This window comes from Mastomys coucha, unplaced genomic scaffold, assembly GCF_008632895.1.
Source record: "Mastomys coucha isolate ucsf_1 unplaced genomic scaffold, UCSF_Mcou_1 pScaffold9, whole genome shotgun sequence".
NCBI classification, from domain to species: Eukaryota; Metazoa; Chordata; class Mammalia; order Rodentia; family Muridae; genus Mastomys; species Mastomys coucha.
Window position 1 is genome coordinate 72966999 of NW_022196915.1, and position 25498 is coordinate 72992496.

Consider the following 25498-nt stretch of genomic DNA (forward strand, 5'->3'; position numbering starts at 1 on the left):
GAGAGAGAGAGAGAGAGAGAGAGAAAGAGAAAGAGAAAGAGAGAGAGAGATTGGATGGATGGATAAAAAGACGGGTGGGTGGAGGGACCAAGAGAAAGAGTGAGGGAGGGAGACAGAGAAAGTGAAGGGGAAAGGGAGAGAGAGAGAGAGAGAGAGAGAAAGAGAGAGGGAGAGAGAAAGGGAGAGAGAGAGAGACAGAGAGAGAGGGAGGGAGAGAGAGAGAGAGAAAGAGAGAGAAAGAGAGAAGGAAAAAGGGAAGAAGGGAGAGAGGGAGGGAGGGGGAGATGGAGGGAAGGAGGGGGAGATGGAGAGAGGGAGAGGGAGATGGAGAGAGGAAGGAGAGAGACAGAGTGGGGGGCGGGGGCAAAAACCTTGGCTATAGCGAAATGGCCAAGTGTATAAAGCCTTTATTGAGCAAGCATAAGGATCTAAGTTCAGAGTTCCAGAACCCACATACAGATGTACACAGTATCACATCTATCTGTAATCCTAATGTTTCTACATCAAGTTGGGAAAGTCATAAGCCAGTTAGCCTGTCCTAGCTGTGTCCAAGAAGCCCTTTCTCAAACAAGGGGGAAAGCAATGACAGGACCTAAAGATATTCTCTGACTTCCACAAAAGTGCTGTGATCCAGCCAGGCTTGTACATTCAATAAGCCAGCCCTGTAAGACTGAGACTGGTGACTGAGTGGTCTGTGCAGTGATTCCCAGATCCCAAGGACAAAGAGACTCACAAAGAATTACAGAGGAGATAAGAAGGAAAAGTAAGAGAGTGGGTGGAAAAGGCAGGACAGGAGGTAGAAGAGAAGAGGCAGAAGAAAGCAAAAAGATGGGAAAGGCAAGGGGTGAGAATCAAAGCCAGCAACTGGCTGTGAAGTGTGCAGGTCAGCACAGGATGCTGGGGAACCCCAACTCAGTACCTCCCTCAGCAAGATGACAAGCTTGTTCTGGAAACTGGACCCAAGCAATAGGTGCCCTTATCCTGATCTTCAGTCCTACATACTGACATAACTAATGAATCCAGAACAGAGTTTCAAAGGAGCCACTCATAGTGTGTCATGTGACATAACAGAAAATTTCCATTAATTTCAGAGTTCAAATATCATCTGATTTTTTTCTTGAAATATCATATACAAAATTTAATTTTAACTTCATGCTTTTAAGTTTTAAAAGTCTGCATTGCTACTCCTTTCATACGTAGAAACAAATCAACACCAGCCACGCTGCATAGATGCCTCTTTCTTAAAGCACCCATAATATTTTACATATATAAAAACTATTATAGAATTTAAATCATATTTCCTTCATACATCTGAACTTCATACATCTGAACTGCGGTGAGTTAGATAACTCAAGGATCCTTTTAGATTTCTGAAAAGAAAAATCATAGCTAGGCCTTCTTTTAAAGTTTAAAGCTGGGCTTGATGGCACAGCTACAATGCCAGTTCTCAGGAAGTGCAGGCAAGGGAATTGCCATGTTCAAGGCCTATCAGGGCTACATACAAATCTGGCCATGGTAACATCTTAGCTTTTTAACACAATAATTAACTCTTACTGTGTTTGCTACAACTGTGAAGAGGTAAGCACTTTCAAGATGGCCTTGAACCTCACTAGTACTTACAGATAGATACTCCCAATATCAGCTATAAAATCCACAATGACAAATCATAAATCATGTAACTAAAAAAACTGCCTTAAATTGAAAGTTCTTACTAAACAATCACAAGACTGTGCGACATGGTTTGTAGAAAATTCTGTAAGCTTACAGCTAGAAAGTCAACCTAAGGAAAGAACCATAGATAGTCACCAACCCATCTGTAAGATGCTCTGAGAATACAAACTGGAATCCTATACGTTCATTATATATAAAAAACAAAAGGACATTTGCAGTTATATGATGTTTACATAAAATTCAATCACAAGACAGTTCCAAACAATACACATGATATGTCAACTCAGAACTAGACTTTGAAAACAGGAAACCTACTTGCAGTTGCACTGAATTATGCCGGAGGCCTTCAACAATGGAAAAAAATCTGTCAATTTTTCTTTCTTCTCCAGCTGAAGTCAAGGCTTCTAACACTTCTTCAAGGCTATCAGAAATTTAGAGTCTATTAATTAAATTGCAATGAACAAATGACAAAAACAGCAAAATACAACCAGTTTATCCTGTTAATTACTTCAATGTGCCCAGGCAACAGTGGCCTTTAGGAGTAGCTTAATGAGTTCATGCCATTACTCTAAGTGCATACGAACCATCCACATCAGTGGATGCACTGTGCCATTTCCAATCACATCTACCCTCCCGGCACTTCCCTTGCCCCGCTTCTCCCTCTCCTCAGGTTCTCAGCCTCTTCCCTAGGTTCACAGTCTTCTACTTTGCATTAGCTCCTTTCCCAATGATATCCACTTGAAGCAAAGCACAGGATCTTTCTGTCTGGAATAAGGCAATTCTCTAAGGACCTATTGTGATTGTTTTTCTTGGCAATAAAGCTGTCCATCAAGCATCTAGAAATCACCAAATAGCAAAGACTATTTGAACAATTGTTACCAATATAAACTGATATGGATTTTTATTTTACTGTTTTATTGATAAAAAAAAAACTGTAAAATATGACACAGTGTTTCAATGCATGTTGGAGCCACATAATGTTAACTCAGGAAAAGTGTATCTACCTCCCACATACGGCAGCCTCTCAGGTCAAAAGCATTTCACACTCCTGCTGGTTTGGAAACATAAATTATCATTTTCAAGAATCAACATATCCTGGAATTTAATGCATGTACTTCTATGAAGTGGGTTTCTTAGTATTCACTATACATAAGAAATCAAGGCAGAAAAGGATTGAACAACTTGTTCACTGTGTAACATCTACTTCTCCAAAGTAGTGATGCATGGATCTAAACTCTGGCAGCCTATGAAGCAATCTCTAAAAGGTTCTCAGCCAATATATACTATCCCTTAAATAATAAAACTGTGACAATGAAAAGCAAATAGTAGCAAAATACAATAAACCATTAAATGTAAAATGTAATACTTGTAAAAAGAACATCTTCCCTTTTAAAAATTATAAGTTCATCATCTGTGGATGAAAATATGCAGCCCTAAATGTTATGTTAATCACTACCACACTCATCCTAATTCAAGAAACAATAAAAATAATACAAAAGGGCTGAAACTAGAGCTCAGTGGTAGTGTGCTTGCTTAGTGCATCTGAAGCCCTGAATCTCATTCCCAGCACTGCAAGTAGGAGTTGAACAAAATAAGATGGTGATGATAATGATGATGATAATGGTGATAGTGGTAGTGGTGGTGATGGTGGTGATGGTGGTGATGGTGGTGGTGGCAGAGGAGGAGAAGGAGGAGGAGGAGGAGGAGGAGGAGGAGGAGGAAGATGAAGGGAGAAGAAAACGGAGAAAGTAAGTAGGGAAAGAGAAGTAGGGACGACAAAGGAAAAGCGTAGGAGAACGAGATAAAGTCTAAGAGGAAAAGGCGCAAACACAGAGAAAGAAAAGAGTGAGGAGGGGAGAAGAAGAAGAAGGAAGTGGAAAGAATCGATAACAAAGACTGAACGGGAAGCCAGGAGGGAGCACTCAAGACCACACATCAACAGACATGCCAACTCTTAGATTTGCATACCAAAATCTGAACAACCTTCTAGATTGGGAAAGTAATGAAATTGTATGTTTAGCGTTTTCCATGCCTGGGACCACAGTCCGATTAGCTAAACGACAGCTATAGGCACACGTGCACAGGAGCCAGGTTTCAGAGCGGTATCTAACAGGTCAAATCCAGCCAGGCTTGAGGCAGTCAGTGGTGTCTGCTCTGGCAGGATTGCCCCAAGGCTGACTCTCACGTGAACATAGAAGCTCCACCAGAGTACTCAGGATAAGATCACATCCTAAGGGTGAGCAGGAGCCCTGCGCATTGCATGCTGAGAGATGCACAGCTCCTACTACTGTCAGAGAGGAGCGCATCTCCCAGGAAGAACACTCCAGAAGCTCTGACCCATAGAAGAATCTGCAAGTGTTTTGGTTCTGCTCATTTCTTGCTCATCACCTCAGTTCTTCCTCTATGTAGGCATAAAGCTAACATCAGTGACCTAAGGATACACATGGGATCCATCACTGGCTAGGGCTGCCAGTGTATACCTTGCTGAACTCTCCTGCCTCTGGATCTCACCATCTCCTTAGATGTCTTTCTGAAGCCGGGCTCTAGCCAACGCCTTTACAAATAACAGAGCCAGGACTGTTTCAATGCTGTGACAACTAGAAGCACTGTCTGTTCTTCAGTTGCTCAGTTTTCTCATTTAAAAACACATTTGAAGGGCTTACTTATAAATTAGAGTCCTAATCTCACCTAAGGAGGGAGCCGTCTATCTTACCATTAGGATATACATTGTGTAGTTAATTCAGTGCAACTGTAATAAATGTGACCAAAAGCCTAGACACTTTAGTGGGGTTAGTACTGTTACATATGGAACTTGTCACACGTCCTACATGTAAATTTTCAAAAAGTAATATACTTGTTTTTAAAAAAGGTTAGTGTCACTCACAACCTCAATTAATTGTACATGAAAAAGAATTAGATAATAAAAGAGCCCACTTGTATATTTTCACCATCCCCTTAGGATTTTTATTAAGGGTTGAGCAGTTTCAAATATGATGAGGAAATCAGTGGTTCATAGGATTATTTTAGTCCCTAACTAATAATTTGCTTAATAAAATGATTGGAAAATATTACAATTATGCAAATAAGACACTGAACAAACTACCTGAAAATAAGTCATGATTTAAGCGGTAACTTGGGAGACTCCCTGGACGCAGCGGGCAGAGCGCGAACTTACATGCTTTCCTCCCCGACAATGCACACTGCAGAAAGGAGCTTCACCACGTCTGCCATCATACTGGGCTGCTTGGGATCCATGGCTTTTGCCAACAAGGAAAGACTCCGCTCGTCACTCATAATCCTTTCTAAGCCATACTGTAACATTCAAAAATAAGTTAAATGTTAGAGGGGATTTCAAAAGAAAAGTGCACATATTTTTAAAATTACATTTACATCTAAGAAAGAGAAAGTATGAAGGTCTTATGACACCACAAAAGCTTCCCAAGTAGTCACTTTATGGTAAGAGCCATGAGAATCTGCAAAATACAAAGAACCTCTGGAGAAATGAGGAATTCTCAAGTGACATACAAAACAAATGGGCAAATATCAAATAGGCACTGAGGGCAGGAGGATCCAACCCTGAGGAGGCTGGCAGAGGAGCTCCAAGCACACACAGGGATCAGCACTGTCCAAGAGAAAGGGGAGGGGACAAAAGCAGGAAGAACTGTGTGTCATTTTCATGAACTAAAGTAAGCGATTTTAGATACACTTCACCCAGTACAGTAAAGAATTATTATTCTAGCACATAAACAATGTAGAATGATACATTTTTCTGGAAGATTAAGATCCAGCTGCCTTTTATAATTATACCACATCTGAACTCACACTAGACACATTTCAAGTGTTCAAAAACCCAGTGGCTGCCACAAGACAGTACAGCTCTAAGTAGGAACATGGTTTCTAAATACACGAAGTTAAAGGACAATTTGGAAAGGAAATGGGTAGAAACTGCCCAGTTCCATAGTAGAACTATATATCATCATTACCATTGTAAATACATACATACATACATAATGATTTATGAAAGGATAAAGTTGTATTTGCTATTTCTATAATGTGTCATCCAATTAGAAGATAAGTAGTTAGGTTAAAGACATATTATTTTAAGGATGTATGTATCTTTTGGCATAACAAAATCTGCATCAGTATAAAAATGTATACAATAGAGGACACCAAATAATATTTCTGTAATTCAAAGGATCCTTCTACATAATATGGTACTTATGGATCAAGTCACTATGGTAAATGAACACAGGAGACTTACTCCTAATTATATACCTATCTATCAATTACAGCTGAAAATTAGCAATAAATGTAAGTATAAAAGGTAAAACTCTAACAAGCTTAAACCAAAATTCATTTTTATCAAATCATATCTATAACTTTATTATCTCTTATATAAGCATTTATATAAAGAGAGAAAAAAACAAACTTGACATTGTACTGAACTACCACACTTGCTGGAAAATACTAAGGTGTAGTCAGATGGCAGAGCAAGTGCAAGCAGGGGAAGGAAAGCAGACACGCCAGTGGGAAAAGTTCTCTTTCTCCTTACTAAAGGGAGAAAGCTTCCCAACAATTAAGCTGGTCAGGAAAGGCTTGCCTTTACAATGTTCTGAACTGTTTCATAACTAGAAGCTAAGACTTTAAAAGCTGGCAGACAGCTAGAGGTCTCATGCCTTGGTAGTATCACACAAAATTGTCAGTACTCTATGAAGCACCATGGAGCTAACCCAGAAGGTCAAAGGTTACCAAGTACCAAAGGCAGGCTTTGTCTAACAGACCTGAGGGCTGGGGAAAGCTTGTGTCTGGTGCCTACCCTCCAGGCTAAGAACAAGGTGGCTTCCCCAGACTCAAGACAACCTGTAGTGTGCCCAGGAGGCCTTTCTAGCTTTTCCATCCAACGTTTTGGTTTGAACTACTGTGGGGGGAGGCTGGAAAATAAGCACACTCCGATTTCGTGCTTTGATTACCACCCTGTGACAAAAGAGGCATGCTCTCTAATTCTCTCAAGGTTAAAAATAAAAAAAGCTCAAAAAATAAATAAATAAAAATGGAATGAGGCCAGATTAGTCCTTTTCTGTTACTACTACTAAACAGGGAACTGCTCTATACTTCAATAAAATTACATATGCAAAGACGTAGCAAAAAGAAACTGACTGTGAGAAATAGTTCACTTACCAGTGCTAACATCAAAGTGCTTTAATGAAGGTTTTTACACGTCAGAATGCTATCATCAACTTACGAAGGTCTAAAAAAGTATCTTTCCTAAATGCCAAGGACCCACTTGGAGTAATATAATTGTCCTGTTCTATACCCAGGACCAAGGCTGCATTCTATTTGTATTCCGCAGGAGTCCTATTGTTACCTAACAGAATTCCAGGCAGCTGAAGACGCAGAATTTAAGTAACTGAACACAAATACTCTCACCCCTGAAAAGACACACACCATCAATACTACATGGCAATGAAAATAAGCAATGGTCAATGATGAGCGTATACACACAACAGAGAGAATGTAAGTGATGGGGAAAACTAACTGCAAGAGCCCCTTGTTAATGGGCACATGACTCAAACCCCAAAATGGAAAAAAGCAAGTCTTTCACTTCCATAGGATGTTACAGTTGTACGTACCAATGACATACATAAATGTTGACACCAAATAAATTAAAAATTGTATTTCTAACAAAGACACAGTGATACCTGGCAATGTGTGCACCTGTATAGCTGATTCAGTGAAGTGTAGAAGAGTTAACTGCAGCCTCAGGCTAGAAATCTGAACAACAATTTTGCACATGAGAACTTAGACATTAAAATAGTAATCTCAAGTATCAGGAACTGAATTTTGCGCCCTTGTTAGCCTAGATGCCACTATCAAATTCAAATGCAATATTTTTATGGCTCTACATTAACAAAAAACATACAAATAGCCTACTTCATAAAACAAAGCTTAACTCTCCAAAAAATTTGTGAGTCTCATCAGACACTCTCATTGGAAAGTACCAGGGAAGAGCAGAGTGGCCAGAAAGGAGAGATGACTCAGCACATAAAGACACTTGTGCCAAGCCTCAGGACCTCCATTCAGTCTCCAGAACCCACAAGGTAAAAGAAGGGAACCAATCTCCATGGGCTATTTTCTGACCTCCACATTTACACTGTGATAAATGTGATGTGTACAGACACACATAAACAGGTGTTTAAAAAAACAAATAGAAAAGTTAACAATGTTTTCACATAAAACACTAATAACTAAAAAACACAAACATGTGCTAAAATAAAATTAAATACTAATAATTTAAACATTTATATATTTAACCCTGTGAATGTTTATTTCTAAATAAAAATGCCTGATCAGGTATTGGGTGAGGGAATATGACTGAAGCCCGGAGGACCAGCAGAATGGATGGAGACAGGCAACCTCAGGAAATAGGAGGTTGGGGGGACCCTCCAGAATGCACCAGAGACCTAGGAGGTAAGAGATGCTCAGGAATCAAAGGGAGGGACCTTAGATGAAATGCCTGACAGTAGGGAAAGGGAATTTATTGAACCCACCTCCAGCAGGAAGACAGGGCATCAAGTGAGAGATGGGGTTGCCATCCCACAGTCACATCTCTGACCTATAATTGTTCCTATCTGAAAGAATTATGGGGATGGAAATGGAGAGGAGCCTGAGGAAAAGAAGGTCCAGGGATAGGACCAAAGTGGGATCCAGCTCAAGGGGAGGTCCCAAGGCCTGACACTATCACTGAGGCTATGGAGAGCTCACACAAAGGGACCTTGCATGACTGCCCTCCAAAAGACCCAACAAGCAACTGAAAGAGTCAGGTGTAGATATGTGTACCCAACCAATGGACAGAAGCAGCTGACCCATGTTGTTGACTTAGGGAAAAGCTGAAAGAAGCTGAGGAGGACGACGAACCTGTAGGAGGACCAACAGTCTCAATTAATCTAGACCCCTGCGATCTCTCAAACACTGTACCACCAAACAGACAGCATACACCAGCTGATATGAGGCCCCCAACACACATACAGTAGAGGACTTCCGGGTCTGTGTTCATTCAGAGATGATGTACCTAACCCTTAAGAGACTGGAGAACCCAGGAAGTTTAGAGGTGAGGTGGGGTGGGGGATGGGGGAATCCACAAGGAGATAGTGGGGGTAGGGAGGAGGTGTGGGATGTGGAGCAGTCAGAGGGTGGATGGGGGAGAAGTGGCTGGAAATGGAATATGGAATGTAAAAAATATATTAATTTAATAAATAAATATTTAAAAAGCTACATTAGAAAAATGTACCATTTTCTATACAACAGATATTACACATCACAATACCCATAGGTAACCTTTCCCATACATAAACTGATGTCCAACAATAACTGACATACTTGTCATTATTTCACTGACTGTGAAGTGGAGAAGATCACACTCAAGAGCTAAAGAAATGGCAGGAAATGATGCTAATATCAGCAATCAACCAAATTGGGGGGGGGGAGGGGCTAGGCAGTGAAGGTCTGACATATTCTCTTTCATTAAATGTTACTACACACATGCTACAGATGTGCCATATTATGCTGCCTCAATAATAAATGTATCACTACTGTATTTCTGGAATCTTCTCATGCTTGTATATATTAATTTTATATTCTTGAGATAAGAAACATGATTCTTTACAAAACTTGAATCTCTGGGAACATATGGCAGGCTATATCGCTAGTAACTATGTAGTATACTAAGGCTTTGACCCTGCCTAAGTTTTGAAAATCAAAAGAGGGAGAAAAGCAAAAGAAAATGGAGAGAACTGGAAAGAAATAAAGTTCATCTCCAGACACGGCTTTATGCTTCAGGAATGAGCCTATTCACTGCCAAGCTTCTCCTAAGATCTGCTGCTCCATCAAACTGGAATGGAATGTATTATCACCCCATGATCTGCAAACAGAGCCCTTGATGGTGACAGTCTGGTTCCCAGAAGGCAGCCACCCCCCTGCTTACCTGTGTGTTCATCAGGGCTCGCAGACACTGGATGACTTTGTGCTGAGTCTTCTTCACAACTTTTTCTTGGCTGCATTAAGATAAAAGATAATATTGGATTGCAGTTGGACATACTAAAAGAGCTTAATTAAAAATTATTAGCAATACTCACATTTGCCCATTAATTAGTTTTTCCAAAATGTCCAGCAATAATCCAAGTCCCTCGTGTCCAAAGCTTTGCACCCAACTGAAAAAACAAAGGTGAGTTGCACATTAAGTTGGAACTCGGCAAAAATAAGAAATGCTGTACACCTATACCTATTTTTAAAACTTCAGTCATAATCATGACTACAATATAAGCATAACACTAGATACGAAACTGTTGGTGTTCCCTAAACCCTGTCTGCAGGAGTAAAGGGGACAATACAGACAGCAGTGAGCGACCACGCTTCCCTCAGACTGCTGAGACCCGAGTCTCATCATGTTCCATGTTCAGTATGTTGGTAACTATGAGTCCTTCATGGAAACATAAATATTTGAACGAAAAAACTGGGGAAACTATCAAACATACTCACAATAAAGAAAGGATTCCTAAAACTCATCTGCAAAAACAACAATAACCTGATTAAGCAGTAGGAAAACAAACTATATGATACTTCTTAAAAGAAAGCAAAAAATAGCCAAGAAGTAAAGGAAACATGCTCAGAATGGCTAACAGCAAGGAAAAGAACAGGGCAAAGCCAGAATAAGCTCCAACGGCATTCCGTAAAGGAAGGACCACTGTTTAACAAAAAGACAAGAGGAAAGACCATCTGTCGAGGACTGCGGTAAAGGGAAGGCTTACACAGCTGGCAGGAATGTAAATTAGTACAGCCATTGCAGGAAACAGGGAGAGGTCTCTTCACTATTTAATAAGCTACAATATGAACAAATAGTTATGAAGAATTGCTCTATTAGAAGGACTGAAGAAGCTGAAGAGGAGGGGGACCCCATAGGAAGAAGACAAGCAATCTCCACTAACCCAGACCCCAGGAGCTCCCAGAGACTGAGCCACCAACCAGGCAGCATACATGGGCTGGTCTGAGTGAACTGCCTGGTCTGGACTCAGTGGGAGAAGATGTGCCTAGTCCTGGAGAACTTCAGGCCCCAGGGAAGCCCGGGAGGTTGGGACGAGTTGGGTAGGAGTACCTTTACAGAAGCAAGAGGGAGGATGAGGAACTGTGGAAGGGGCACAAGGAGGTGGGGCACTGGCTGGAAAGTAAATAAATAAAATAATTTAATATAAGAAAAAGAATTCTATCCAAAGGAAATACACAGAACATTAATTGGTCATAAAAATGAAATGTTGATATTTGCAACCATACGGGTAGACCTGAAAATCCGTATATTAAGTGAAATGGGCCAGGCACAGAACAATAAGCAGTGTGGCATCTCCCTTGTGAGTAGAATCTAAGAGAGGCTGATCCCATTCAACATGAGACAGTAGCAGTGGATATCAGAGTACAGTAGCGGGAGGCACTGACGGTTTGCTGAATGGGTATTGCCAGGACCAGAGCTTCTGGTGTGTCAAAGGGGGACTGCAGCTAACAGCTTTGTGCTTCTCTAAAGTCAGAAAAAAAGAGTTTTAAATATAAGCACCCAGAGAAATGATAAACATTTAAGAGGACAGATGTTTAACCTAAATATCACACTATAGACAGGTATTAAAACAGCACAGAATACACCCCATTAAATGCTTGTAATTTTCCTATATCTGTTTTACAACTTAAACTATGTACATTGTTTAAAACTCATCTTCTACATTTTACACTTTGTGGACACAGAATCACCAGCTATAGTCTTTGACAATTTTTGGCATCACAAAAGTCAAATATACTTCTAAACTGCACAAAGTAAATGCACCTTGCATTTCCAGAGGCCATCTCCAGTCAGACTATCAATCTCATATCTTCTCTGCCCAGTGAAAGCCATGAAATACCTAATGCAACAATGCCAGGAACAGGAAAGACACTCCCCATCAAAGACTGAAGACCATTATTATAGCTGAGGAAAACAGCTAACTAGACGTCTCTGCTTTCAAGCGAAGATGCCACTTCAAAAGGGAAGAGTTCACTTTCCACTATCAGCTACAGACAGATTACCCATGGGCATTTCAAATCTGGCTTTCATGTTTCATGAAAATAACCTACAGCATCCGCTTAGCTGCTTCCCTTGTTGACATCTTATGCTGTATTTATTCTTATTTCACATGCAGTGCAGAAGCTTGAAATCAAACATGTAAAGAGTAATTTGTGAGTCTTACTTGACGGATATTGGGATGCGGGGAGTCTCCCTGCTCATCATGACCTCGTGTGTTAGTACTTCCCAATGGGCCTTCAATATTTTATTGAAAGTGAATTTTCAACCATCTACATATTCAAAAGCATATCCACAGCACTGGAGAGATGGCTCAGCTGTTAAGAGCACTGACTGCTCTTCCAGAGGTGCTAAGTTCAATTTCTAGCAACAACATGGTGGTTCACAACCATCTGTAATGGGATCCAATGCTGCCTTCTGTTGTGTTTGAAGATAGCTACAGAATCTAAAGCTAATATGAATGATTTGAAATTATTCATACTGCTACTCAATCACTGGTGAATACAGTACTAGTCACAAAATTACCTTTATCAAAATATAGAGAGTAACTTTAAAATATGTTAATGTACTAAAAATAGTTGGTTATACTTAATATGATAATGTAATGCAGAATGAAATTGATGGATATAAACTCTTGCAAAGCAGAAAGTACTCTGAGCTGATTAATTAATAATAGAACGTAACTATGTGAAGTTTATTAATCCAAACACAATTATATAAGTAAAAAAAAAAAAAAACAGGACCCCCCAGTTCTTAAATCAACTATTTCTAGATAATGTCTTTTCTAGACTATACAGTCATTAAATTTCTCAAGCACACATACTATATATAAATCAACTGTCCATGAAACAAAACTTACTAAGGTAGCAGGAGAATAAGCAAATCTCAAATCACAATCATATAATCTTTTCATTACGGGAATTTCTCAGCAACAGTGAGATCAAGCTGAGCCCACTGTTAGTGAACAGTGTAAGATGGAAAGCAACGACGACATGTTAGTCTTACAGACTTCTAAAAAAGGAAAACTTTGGTAAAACCAGGCACAGTTCTCTGATTGATTTCCAGAGTGGTTGTACAAGTTTGCACACCCAGCAGCAAGGGAGGAGTGTTTCCCATGCTCCACATCCTTGCCAGCCATCTGCTGTCACCTGAGTTTTTGATCTTAGCCATTCTGACTGATACAGATGGAATCTTACAGTTGTTTTGATTTGCATTTCCCTGATGAATAAGAACTTTGAACATTTAAGTGTTTCTCAGACATTCGAGATTTCTCGCTGTGAATTCTCTGTTTAGATCTGTACCCCATTTTTAATTGGGTTACTTGGTTTGTTGGTGTCTAATTTCTTGAAGTCTTTATAAATTTTGGATACTAGCCCTCTGTTAGATGTAAGGTTGGTGAAGATCTTCTTCCAGTCTGTTGGTTTCCATTTTTGTCCTATTGACAGGGTCCTTCGCCTTACAAAAGCTTTTCAGTTTCATAAGGTCCCATTTATCAATTGATGATCTTAGAGCCTGAGCCATTGGTATTCTGCTCAGGAAGTTCTCTTCTGTACCAATGAGTTGAAGGTTATTTCTCTCAACTAGAAAATAATCATCCTGAGTGAGGTAACCCAGTCCCAGGAGGATACACATGATATATACTCTTATTTTTTTCTGCTTAAGTCCCATATAAATTTTATCTGTGTTTGTGTGTGTGTTTGTGTGTGTGTGTGTGTGTGTGTGTGTGTGTGTACACGTGTTTGCGGTTTTATTTTGTTTTTATTACCTTTAATCTTTTTTACAGTCCAGTTGCTATCCCCCTTCTGCTCTGCCCTCTGACAGTTCCACACCCCATAACTCCCTACCCACCAACCCCAGCACCATTGTCCTGGACACCAATAGGATGTCCTCAATACCCAGACACCCCTACACATCACCAGGCCTCCCCATTCCTTGAGGCCCCAAGTCTTTCAAGGGTTAGGTGCATCTTCTCTCACTGATGCCCAACCTGGGATTTTTGCTTTTCCATAGGAAACCTCGTGATGGCCCTTAGTTTCCATTCCAGCAGTGGAAAGGAGACACAGGTCTACATAGCAATTTCCAGGTCAGCCTGGTTATATAGTGAGACATTTGTAATATTTGTTCTAAGAAGTAGTTGTGCTTAGCACAATCAGGGCCACATTACACACCAACTCTAACTAGTTCCATCAGTCATTATTTAGAGACACAAATAACCACAACCTGTGTTCTGTGAGATAAAATATGGTACTGAGAAAGCAGCTGTGTAGTCTTGACAGGGGCTACTTAAAATTCACAGATTTCTACAAAAATGGAAAGTTTCCCATCATCTGAGAAAAAAATAACTGGAAAAACATTACCAACTGATCTACAAATGATCACTCTTCAGGAAACACAAGGGACAGGCCTCGCTCTGGCCTGCCAGCAAAGTACCATCAAACTAGATAGACTGCCATTGAGGATGGATGAGCAACATAGAAACCTTGCTTGTTTGTGAATGGAAATTAGAGAGATCTTTAATGATATCTGTACTGTGAGAAAAACAGCTTTAAAGTAGAAAATGATGTATATGGTAGATACTAATTTAACGGGCCTCTTCAAATTTTGTAACAGAAGATAATCAAAATCTCAAGCACCTTAAGGAAAGCTAAGTAACCTTTTAGAACTTGCTAGTAGGGGTCTCAGTGTGGAAGAAAAGAAAGAGTAGTGAACCTTAGCATAGAGAAAGAAGGAGAAGGAATGGGATGCCAGTTCTCTAGAACTATAGTCCAAACCACCTTTAAATACACAAAAGCACTTTAGGTTGCAAAATCAGTTATTGCTTCCAGGGACACAGGATGAAATCAAAAGCAAATAAAATGGTTTCTTCACACACACCAGAAGAGGACACTGGATCCCATTACAAATGGTTGTGAGCCACCATGTGTTTGCTAAGAACTGAACTCAGGGGAAACAGAGACAGGTGGACTTCTGAGTTCCAGGCCAGTCAGGTCTACATACAGAGTGAGTTCCAGGACAGCCAGGGCTATACATAGAAACCCTGTCTCAAAAAACAAAACAAAACAAAGCAAAACAGAACAGAACAGAACTGAACTCAGGACCTCTGGAAGAGCAGTCAGTGTAAACTGCTGAGTCAAGAGCCACCAACCAGGCAGCACACAATCTAGTCCGAGGCCCCCCGACACATATACAGCAGAGGGCAGAGGACTGTGCAGTCTGGCCTCAGTAGGAGAAGACATGCCTAAGCCTCAAGAGACTTGAGGCCCCAGAGAGTGGGGAGGCCTGGCAGGGGTGGGGGCAGGGGGAGCGAGACATCCTCTTGGAGACAGAGGGAAGGAGAAATGGGATGAGGAACTATGGGAGGGGGTATCAGGATGGGGGCAACAGCTGGACTGTAAAAAAATAAAATGAAAAAAAGGAAGAAAGGAAGGAAGGGAGGAAGGAAGGAAAGGAAGGAAGGGAGGAAGGGAGGAAGGAAGGAAAGAAAGGAAGGAAGGAAGAAGGCAAGCAAATATACTTGGTCACCTCAATGAACATGGGGGACAACGGTCAGATTTGAGAGTAGTCACACAGAAATTCACAAATATCCTCCCAGCATCAGCTTATTTTGCTTAAGGTTCCTACTGCCTCTCTTCCTTATGTGTGCCCTTAGGAAAGGATGGAAAAATGTATTCTGAATTCTAACTACTACCAGACCATAAAGATAATCTCCAATGGAAACTTGTTAAGGCTAGGAACCATTTTGTCCGAACTTGGTTATAAACTAAGGCTGCAATAAATGGCTGGGAATGAAATGAATGAAGGTGCTTGCTTGCTGGTTTGCTCACAACTGTCTATAACTCCAGTTCCAGGCCAATAAAAGCATCTAGCCTCCTGGACATCTGCACTCACATGTACATACCTTAACTGTTTTTAATTAAGAAAAACAAAAAAAGAAAGTTGAAAAATAAATTAAATTTAAAAAGGAGCCTATAAAATGAAACAAAACCATATTTGCTAGTTTTATGTTATAGAAGGGTTATGTAGCAAGAAGTTAAGGTCACTTGGATGGAGCTGCAGCCTCCCCTCGCTGGTACCCAGACCTTTACTTTACATATGGAGAAGGCAGCACAAGGGGATAGTGTCTTTCCAGCAATGCTGAGCTGGGCCCAGCCTCTATGCTCCAAACATCAATTCTGCTTTCAGATGGAGTAAGCATCCACACTGAACCAAGAATGATGGATCTGGAGTCACTGTCCTAATTCACAGTTTAGGACTTGCCTCGCTGCCACTCCAAGGGTGACGTTTCCTTAATATTAAGCTTCAAGTGTTCATTAACAAAGGCAGTAGCATTTTTTACAGGCTCACTGTGTGCATGATTCTGCATTAGGTATGAGAAATACAAAAATGAATAAAATATGTTCTTTGCCCTTGAAGCGATCACAGATTAGTGGCTGAAACAAATTATTTCCATAAGGTAGTAAGCTCTATCACTGTGGTACTATGGGTAGGGAAAGACTTCGCGGTAACTGATATCTGACCTAAGTATGGAAGGTTAAGTCACAGAACAGGTTTTAATAAGGCAAAAATACACAGAGGCATTATCTGTAAAAGGGAACCTGGTGATGAGTACCACAGAAAGCTCTATCAGAAGGGACACAGATGGGCACTGAGCACTTGACTGGACAACTGTATATAGCATGGATAACCAGCCACCAAACAACTAGGCATGTGGGGAGAGAATTATGTTTTAGGGCCTCAGATGATATGGCATGTTTCAAATAGTGGCTGAGTCCAGTCACCCTTTAGTCAAAAGCATTTGCACTGTATAACACAATGGAGTTTGATGCAGTTTCAGATCCATCTACAGAGAGGAAAGTTTGGCCAAGGTCTCAGAGAGAGGAGTAGGAATGGGATGGAGTGGGTAGTGTTATCACCAGGAAATGGGTCCAAGGTTTGCAAACAGCATCTGACTAGCCTAAACGGAACTATGGGTTTTTTGGGGGGTGGTGAGGGGGTCGGTTATTGTTGTTGATGTTATTGTTGTTGTTATTTTGTTAGGTTTTTTTTTTTCCTGACCAAGGCAGGTTTGATTTTGTTAGGTTTTTTTTTTCCTGACCAAGGCAGGTTCCAAAACCCCATGGACATTACTACATTAGGAGCATTTGGGCTAAAGGGCCTAGCTAGCATATAACTGTGGTCAGCCACCTTGCCTGCTCTTCTTCTCTTCCTAAAACTTACTGTTTGAAGGGTCTCTTCCAAGAGAGTCAGGAGTAGGGAACACTGGTTCTCTGCCCATCTGACAGTACATTCATCCTCCCTGTCTACCTAAAGATGCGTGCATCCTAACAACAGAAACTATGAATATACCATAACATGCAGGCAAAGGAATTAAGGAGAATACATACTAACCAGATAACTTTTAAATAAAGAGATGGCAGCCTAATCACATGACACTTAGAAATTATGATTCAGTAGAATTAGAAGATCAAACTGAAAGATTCAAAACATGAAAAGGAATCAATCTACCTTTGTCTGTCATAATTGTGGGGTCTCTTGGATTTATTCAGTTTCATAGCTTCCAGTATAAACATACTAAACTTTATTCACTACAATTACAATATTTAAGAAATTATAAATGATCTTTTATTTTTCCCAAGTTAATAGCTAACACATAAATAAAGTTGATTTTTATATGTGCACCTTGGATCCTTCATCCTTGTTGAAATTACTAATATAATCTAAGAACGCTTGGTAATTTGGAAATTCTCTTTTTAAGCAATCTTGCCTTCAGCAGAGAGCCTTTCATCTTTCCACTGTAATCAGTGCTCTTGTCCTTTGCTGCTCTTGCCTCTGTGCTCCAGCTACAACATACAGTGTGGTGATAAGAAATGCAAGTACTTGTACTTGCGATCTTATGAGGAAAAGATTTAGTAGTCTTTCATCAATAAATATTACATTAAGGTATGGTGTGTTTTATGAATTCTTCATTTTGTAATACTATTTTATGTGGATGGATTATCTTGCCTACATGTATGTCAGTGCATAATGTGTATGCCTGGAGCCCACAGAGGCATAAAGAGGACACCAAATCCAGTAACTGGAATTTCAAATGGTTGTTAGCCAGTATGTGAGTGTGTTTGAAAACAAATGCAGGACGTCTCAAAAAGCAGCCAGTGCTCTTATGCACTGACCTATCTCTTCAGCCCCTTATCAGTAGGACTTTATTTACTATCAAGCAGACAAATTTAATGAGTGTAGTATTTTCCTAGAGCTGTGACAATAAAGCCAGGAAATGTGAGCAGTTTAAAACAGCGCATGTACTCACTTATGCCATATACAGTCTACTAAGTGTTGTTTAAGTTCCCTAAAACATTGCCTCTTGGACTGGAGAGTTGGCTCAGCACTTAAGAGCACTGACTGCTCTTCCAGAGGTCCTGGGTTCAAATCCCAACAACCACACAGTGGCTCACAACTATGTATAATGGGATCTGATGCCCTCTTCCAGTGTATTTGAAAACAGCAACGATATACTCATATAAATTAAATAAGTGTTTTTTAAATAGTTGCCTCGAAGCAACATTGTCAATAATGTCTCATTTTAGACCTGAGTGGTTTTGCTTTAATCATTTATAAAGCCCTTGATTTGGAGATTAACTATGTCACACCAACTTTGTCACCCAGCAGGAATAACACAAGGACCCAAGTGTAAAATTGTCATATTTGTAAGAATAACTGAATGAGAAACCATTTTAACAATTATATAAGGATGGGTCAGAGGTAGAGTGATCACCTCGCATGTATTAAGTTCCACAAAATCTAAAAGTGTATCAAGTGAAAGAGAGAAGATAGAAGTTCAGCCATGGCAAGCTTAGCCATGGTTTCTCTCCACAATGGAAAACTTCAAGTGGCTGCCAAAACTTCCCCAGTGGGAGTGGTTGTCTGCAGGACCCAGTGAGCATCAGTTTGATAATGTTACTCAATATTTTAGTTTATTTAGAGGCCTCAGCTAAGGGAACACAATGCTCTTCAGGGACTCTCTGAGTTGGAACTCCAGCTGGATACCATACCAGAGCTCCCCTGGTGGCTTTAGCCTGGTGTTTGTAAGCCCCTCCAGTGACATTTCCTTCCTGCTGTTACTTCTTCTTTTATTTGAAAGGGTCACTGGAGGGGACTCTCAACCAAAAGTGCACCTGAAGAGATAAAAGGGACTACCCAATCAATTTTTATTGATACTCTGAACATTCAGTTAGATGACGTTTCACTGTCTCTCAGTTGCTATTTATTATTATTTTAGCCTGCTGTACACTCATTTAAAACTCATCCATTCAAAACCAAAATTATGTCTACCATGAACAATTCACCACACTCTACCAAAAACATGTCCTTCCAAAGGATAGAAATGCAAGAGTAGGATGTCACCCAAAGATGGCATCTTGTGGATATTGTTTCTTCTTTTTTGGGGGATGGAGGTACGGGTGGGGGTGGGGGTTGAGACAGGGTTTCTCTGTGTAGCCCTGGCTGTCCTGGAACTGGAACTCACTCTGTATACTAGGCCTGCCACGAACTCAGAAATCCACCTGCATCTGCCTCCCAACTGCTGGGATTAAAGGCGTGTACCACCACCACCTGGCTGGATATTGTTTCTTAATGCCCAAAAGTTAGCACCCCTGCTACCCCTGTTCCCATACCAGGACTCTGTGTCTCTACCCTAATGAGTACAGAGTCAGAGTCATGTTCTTAGTTGGCTTTCCCAGTATTGTGGTAAAACATTCTGCCCAAAGCAACCTGAAAGAGGAAAGGGGTTATCTGGCTTATGCTTTCTGATGACAGCCCTTCATTACAGAAAGCCAGGTCAAGAACTCAAGCAGAAACCTGGAGGCCGAAACTAGAGCAGACACCATAAAGGAGTGTAGCTAGTTGGCTTGCTCCCATGGCTGGCTCGGCTTGCTGTTTTATACAGCCCAAGTCCAACAGCCCAAAGGTAGCCCTGCCCACAGCAGGCTGGGCCCTTCCCACATCAGATATTTTTTTTCTTTTTTCTTTTTTTTTTAGATATTTTCTTTATTTACATGTCACATGGTATCTCTTTTCCCAGTTTCCCCTCAAAAAATAAAATAAAATAAAATTAAATTAAATTAAAAAACAACACCAACAACAACAAAACCCTGTTCCCTCCCCCTCCCCCTGCTCACCAACCCACCCCCCCCTGCTTACTGGCCCTGGCATTCCCCTATACTGGGGCATAGAACCTTAACAGGGCCAAGGGCCACTCCTCCCTGTGGGGAGCCGCAGCTGCCACCCTATATATTTGGCACCTGGTCTCTGGCCAGAACAGAGAGCATTGTGATAAACAAGCTCTTAGTTGGAAAAGCTGAGTGCCTCCAGTTTGTGATGCAAGCTGGCATGATTTCCAGCAGCCTATTATGCTTTGCCACATAGCCGATGCTGATTGGGACCAGGGAAAGTATTTAACCCGCGAGGGCTGGGGGCTGAGAAGAATAAGGGAGAAGAAGAAATGAACGAATGATTCTGTAGTACAAGTTTCCTGAATAAACTGCTTGGAGAAGAATTCGTGGTTGGCTCCTTATTTCGGCTGGTCGGTGAGGTGGCGACACCTCCCACTGATGACCGACTTGGCCATCCTCTGCTACATATGCTGCTGGAGCCATTAGTTCCACCATGTGTACTCTTTGGTTGGTGGTTTAGTCCCTGGGGGCTCTGAGAAAATGTGCCACATGCTTGCCTATAGGCCAGTTTGATGAAGGCAGTTCTTCAACTGACAGTTCCTCTTCCCTGACAACTCTAGCTTGTGTCCAGTTGATAAGCTCGATCATACTTCCATATTAATTATATCAAGTTTTCTAAAGAAGTGAGAAGTGACTAAGTCAACACATATTAAAGTTGTCACTATACCCCCTCTGTCCAACTTTTTCTCAGATTTTTTATTTATTTTTCTAATCAAGTGTTAGATTTTGGCCAGTGGTTATTCTGGAATAATCCACTTGATTATATAACTTTTCTTCTTTGACTTAAGATATAATTCATTAACCTTTTTATATTATCTAAGATCGACTATTCAGACTATTCAGTATACTTTACATTTTCATTGTTGCATGGTCTTCACCTGGTTTTAATTATCTGGTTAACAACTTAATAAAATAAACTAAAATATTTCTTAATAATCTGCTTCTTTAAAGATACTTACAGATTTGGTAATAGCTCTTCATTAAATGTGTGATACATTCTCAAGGGAAATCATCTATGCTGAACATTGTTGGGGAGACATTTTAATTAGGAACTTCAATGAATCAGTACTTACAGAACTATCTAAATTTTCTACTTTTCACATTCTATTGCATGCTAAGTAATGGTCTAATACTTTTCAAAAACATTAATTTCATCCAATTTATTCAACTTGTATACTTAAACTGTTTAAAATTATTGTAATCTATTTTGTGTTACTCTACCAAAATGCATGATGCTTGGGACGTCATAAAGAGATGGTATATTTAGTTCATAGGAGACAGAAAGTCATATTGGACAGCCTTGTATGTTCAGTCTCCAGTAAAAACCACAGCAGGCATCACATGGGACACGCCTGAAGGGAAAACGACACAGAGAGATGGAAGTCTTTTTTAAAAAAAATATCATATTCCAGCTTGTAAATTAATCATTTCCAACAACCCACTCTTGGTTCCAATGATTACCTTTACTGTTTCTGTCTTCTTTAATTTATACTTCATCTTGATTATTTTCATCCCTTTACTTACTTTAGCAATTTTTTTTCTTGGCTTGATTTCCCCTTTCTTCCCTTTTGGTGACCATGGAAAATCATAAGAAAGTATTGGTGTTTACTTGAGCTTTTCCTCTTTCCTAATCTGTCTGGTGCTATACATTGCCCTCTGAGTACATCTTTACCTATATCACACATTTTGAATTGTCAAATGTGTAATAATGTAAAATGTACATTCTATTTTCCTAGAAACTATTTTATGAATAGAAACAGTTCTATGAACCATAAACTGTTTATGTATGTTGTTTTATAAGTATATAGTAATCTTTTTAAATGTGTATTATTGAGTTCCAGGTCTTTTGTAGTGTTTTTAAATTGATAAGATTTACTTTATGGTATGGGATATGGCTTATCTTGAGCTATGTCTCATGGCTGTAATAGAAGAACTGGTTCTATTATTCTTTGTTTGACAGCACTTAAATGTTTTACATTCTGTCACTTAAAGGTATTGAGTTCAGCCTATCTGTTAGTGTTCAGAACATTCAATGGGAGCATACTACAGCATCAGACCTCACTGCATGGTATCAGCTACTTGCCCAGCACTGCTTGTATAGACCTCTCATGACCCAAGATGCTTAGAAGCACGTACAATATGTGAGGTGCTTTTACTCTGCAGATTTGCTAGACATGAATGCTGGTTTCTTGCTTGCATGTCTGGTACTCACTTGTACCTGAGTGTGGATTTCACAGTAGGCTCTGTTATTTTCCAGAGTCATGGAGCAGCTGAGCCAGAGTCAGCACTGTGTGTGTCACCATCCTCTCTTGTGACTCTTCTCGAGGCCTGCACTAAGTCAGCCCCAGTCATTTCCTTCAGAACTCTAGAATTCTATAGACAGGCCTGAGAATTCACTATAACAGGGCTAAGTATGGTTGTTCCTGTTAATTTCCTATCTCAAATGGGATTGTATAATCCCTGGTCACATATGACTTTGCTTCTGTGAGAAGAATAAAGCTAGGTGTGGAGTAGTGGCTTGACTTGGCTTTTTCTCAAGGTAACCATTTTCTCCCTGTAGATATTCATCCCTTTGACATCCCCACCCCCCCCCAAAAAAAGTGGACTATATTATTTTGAGGGCTTTTAACCATTAACGAGCAGACTATTCATAGCACCTGTCCACTGTTCACCTCTAACTCCCCCAAAGCAATTCCTTTCCTATACACCCTTTAACTACACAGAGATCTCACATAAACTTCCCTACACAGTTTACCCTGGGGATGCTAACTCATGTATTTCCATGCTTTCACCAGTGAACACCTGAGTGGTGTGTACAGCTTCACTACATCTTCTCCAAACATTGACGCACTTCACAGATTTGGTAGCCTTCACCGTTGGCTCACTCTGAGAGCTGTTGTCTTGAGCAAGTATGAGGAAGACTCCTGTGCACATCTCTGTGCACAGCGTTCACCTGCTGCCGTCATGGAATAGCATGCTACTACTTGCTGTGCATCAACCGTCTTCTTCGCAGACCACCCATTTGGTCTGGTCTGCAGTGCCCAGTGATGCACCCACTGCAGAGGAAAAGCTTTTCTCTAGCTGTCCTTCCTTTCTGGTTTCAGGAAGGTTTTTATCTACTGTAATGTTTCATAATTGCTTTAAAGGTTCACAGTGGATAAAGTCTAGGATTTTGGTGTCTAGTGATTTTCTTTTCTTCATCCAATTTGGAATGTTCTGGGGTATAAGACACAGGATCATAGTGAACTTTTTAGCTGATTTTAGTATAGTGCCACTAGAAGAAGAGAAGGCACCTGTGCTGTCAAGTAGGAATATGAGTTTAAGCCCTTGTGTGTACATATGCAAACAGTGGAGCGCTGTCCAATGACTGAAAATTTGGTCTCCACAGATTGATCCTAGAAGGCAGGAATATGACTGCCTTGTTAATCTTTAACATATGACCTCTACTGGCAAGGTGGGCTGGCAAGAAAAATGAGTGTCTCCTCTATTTTAGAAATGAAGGCCCACAATTCCTGCTACGATTTTCACATGTGAAGAGGAAAGAGCCATGGGTTTCTTGTATGGTGTTTTTTCAGATAAACTGATGCTTACAGAAGTCTACCTGACCTAGCAGGAGGCCAGAGACAAACACAATTACAAGAAAGCTTGGCCTACAATCAATAGAGAAAATCCTTCTGTAAGTTAGACTTAGACTACAGATTGTACTACTACTTTTATTTTAAAATGTGTTTGCACTCATAGAGGAGTGTACACAAATACATGTAGCTACACAAACATTCTTAACCTTCCTCCACCTACACCGATAACTCAATTATGTATATACAATATTTATTATTGCCTGTGGCTAACATTCAGAGCCAATGTTCTATTTACTAACACATCTACACGTTTTGGTTCCCACAAAAAGTCACTGGAATTTGTTTCCAAATCCGTTATTAGCAATTGTGCTGCTTCTGTGAATAGTGATGGTGCTCGTGGTAGAGATGATGATGATGAAGCTATAAAATCATATAAGCATATAATATACTGTATAGGGGGAAGGCTATTGCTTTTATAACTCCTAGCCTAGGGCTCTGGAAAAGCTCAAATTTTCCCTATTTTTTAAATTGTTTTAATAATTTATTTTAAATTGCTACAGAAGTAAGTATGAGTGCTACTATGAATAAGTTGGAATACAGAACCTAAAACATTATTGCAAACAACAGGAATTTTGTGCTTAGATTCATCTGCTTAGAATTTCCTAGGTTAATGTTCCATGTGAAAGCACCAAAATCAGGAAGGTAATAGATAAAGTGTATGGCTCATGCAATCAGTATGCTCTACACCAAAACAAGGTCTAGGTCCCATATCACATGTCTAGACAATGGAGGTGGGCGTGAGGGGGAGCAAGAACTGAGACTAGACAGGCCAGGGACCTAGGAGAAAACCAAACACTATGCTCTGCTAAAGGATCACGGCATAAAATGATGCCTACATTCCCTCAGGGCTCAGGGAACAATGCAGAAGAGAAGACAGAAAATGTGGAAAAGCCAGAGTAGATGGAAACCAACAAGGAAGCAAGGCCTTCTAAACACAGCAGGCCGATGGACACAGAAACTCACAGAGGCTGCAGCAGCAGCAGGCACACAGGACCTGCATGGATATGGGACAGATGGGGTCACGACACTCAGAAGACATAGGCATTCAATTCCCACCCCCAGACACCATTTCTAATTAAAAACTGTTTACATGGAAATATTAATTTTCTCCAATGGAATCTTACCGGGGATACAAACAACAAGGGCCAGCCCCATGCCCAGAAGTAGATGGTCAACACAAAATGAACTAATGGCACGTTTGGAAGTTCTTTGCCAGGTGTCATCTTTGTTTGTTTTGGTTTGGGGGTTTTTTATGCTTATGTCAGGATGAGGAGGTTAACCTTTTGAAGGAATGGAAAGCAGGGCGTCAACGGGCCCCTTCCACTTCCTAAAGAATCCCAATCTGCTGTACACAGCATTAGATCTAAGATGGCTCCCAGAACACAGCCAAGACAACAAAAAGGAACCAAGGCCAGGGTGGTGACTGCTTCCCTGTCCTCATGAAAGTCCTAACAGGGCAATGACTGCCCCTTCCTCCTGAGCTAAATCAGCAGACAGGACAATGATGGTGTGGCAAGATACCAATGGCCAAGAATTTAGGGGCTCGAGATTGGCTCAAACACTGAATATATACTTATGTACCCTGATGTCAATGTACCTCTGGAATCTGTTTTCCCAGGATTCATAACATTACTCCAAGGCCTCTCCCACCCCACTCTATCCTCAGCCCTGTTCATACAACCTTTGTGTATATTTTATAATTTCTTTTTTTGTTTTTTATTGGATTAATATGTGTGTGAAAGTCTGTTTTTGAGTCTATCTGTGTCTCTTATACTTCCCCTCCCTACCCCCTCTCATCGGGCTCTTTTTCCTGTTTGTTTTGTCCTATTCTAGTTTGTTAGCTTTTGGTTTAGCTTATTCTCTCTCTC

The 25498-nt window shown here is 40.4% G+C and overlaps 1 protein-coding gene across 5 annotated transcripts in view; it reads right to left on the reverse strand.

The window, feature by feature from the left end:
* The window catches only part of Diaph3 (diaphanous related formin 3), a 471820-nt gene that overhangs the window by 311202 nt on the left and 135120 nt on the right, over positions 1-25498 (reverse strand). For 4 of the 5 annotated variants that reach the window (XM_031361487.1, XM_031361488.1, XM_031361490.1 and 1 more), the window contains 4 exons: positions 9804-9878; positions 9653-9722; positions 4847-4983; positions 1987-2092 (listed from right to left, as the gene is read on the reverse strand). In XM_031361487.1, the coding sequence (XP_031217347.1) occupies positions 1987-2092; positions 4847-4983; positions 9653-9722; positions 9804-9878 (388 nt within the window). Of the gene's footprint in view, positions 1-1986; positions 2093-4846; positions 4984-6849; positions 7017-9652; positions 9723-9803; positions 9879-25498 lie in introns of those variants that run through there. The other variant, XM_031361492.1, reaches the window with a different exon arrangement.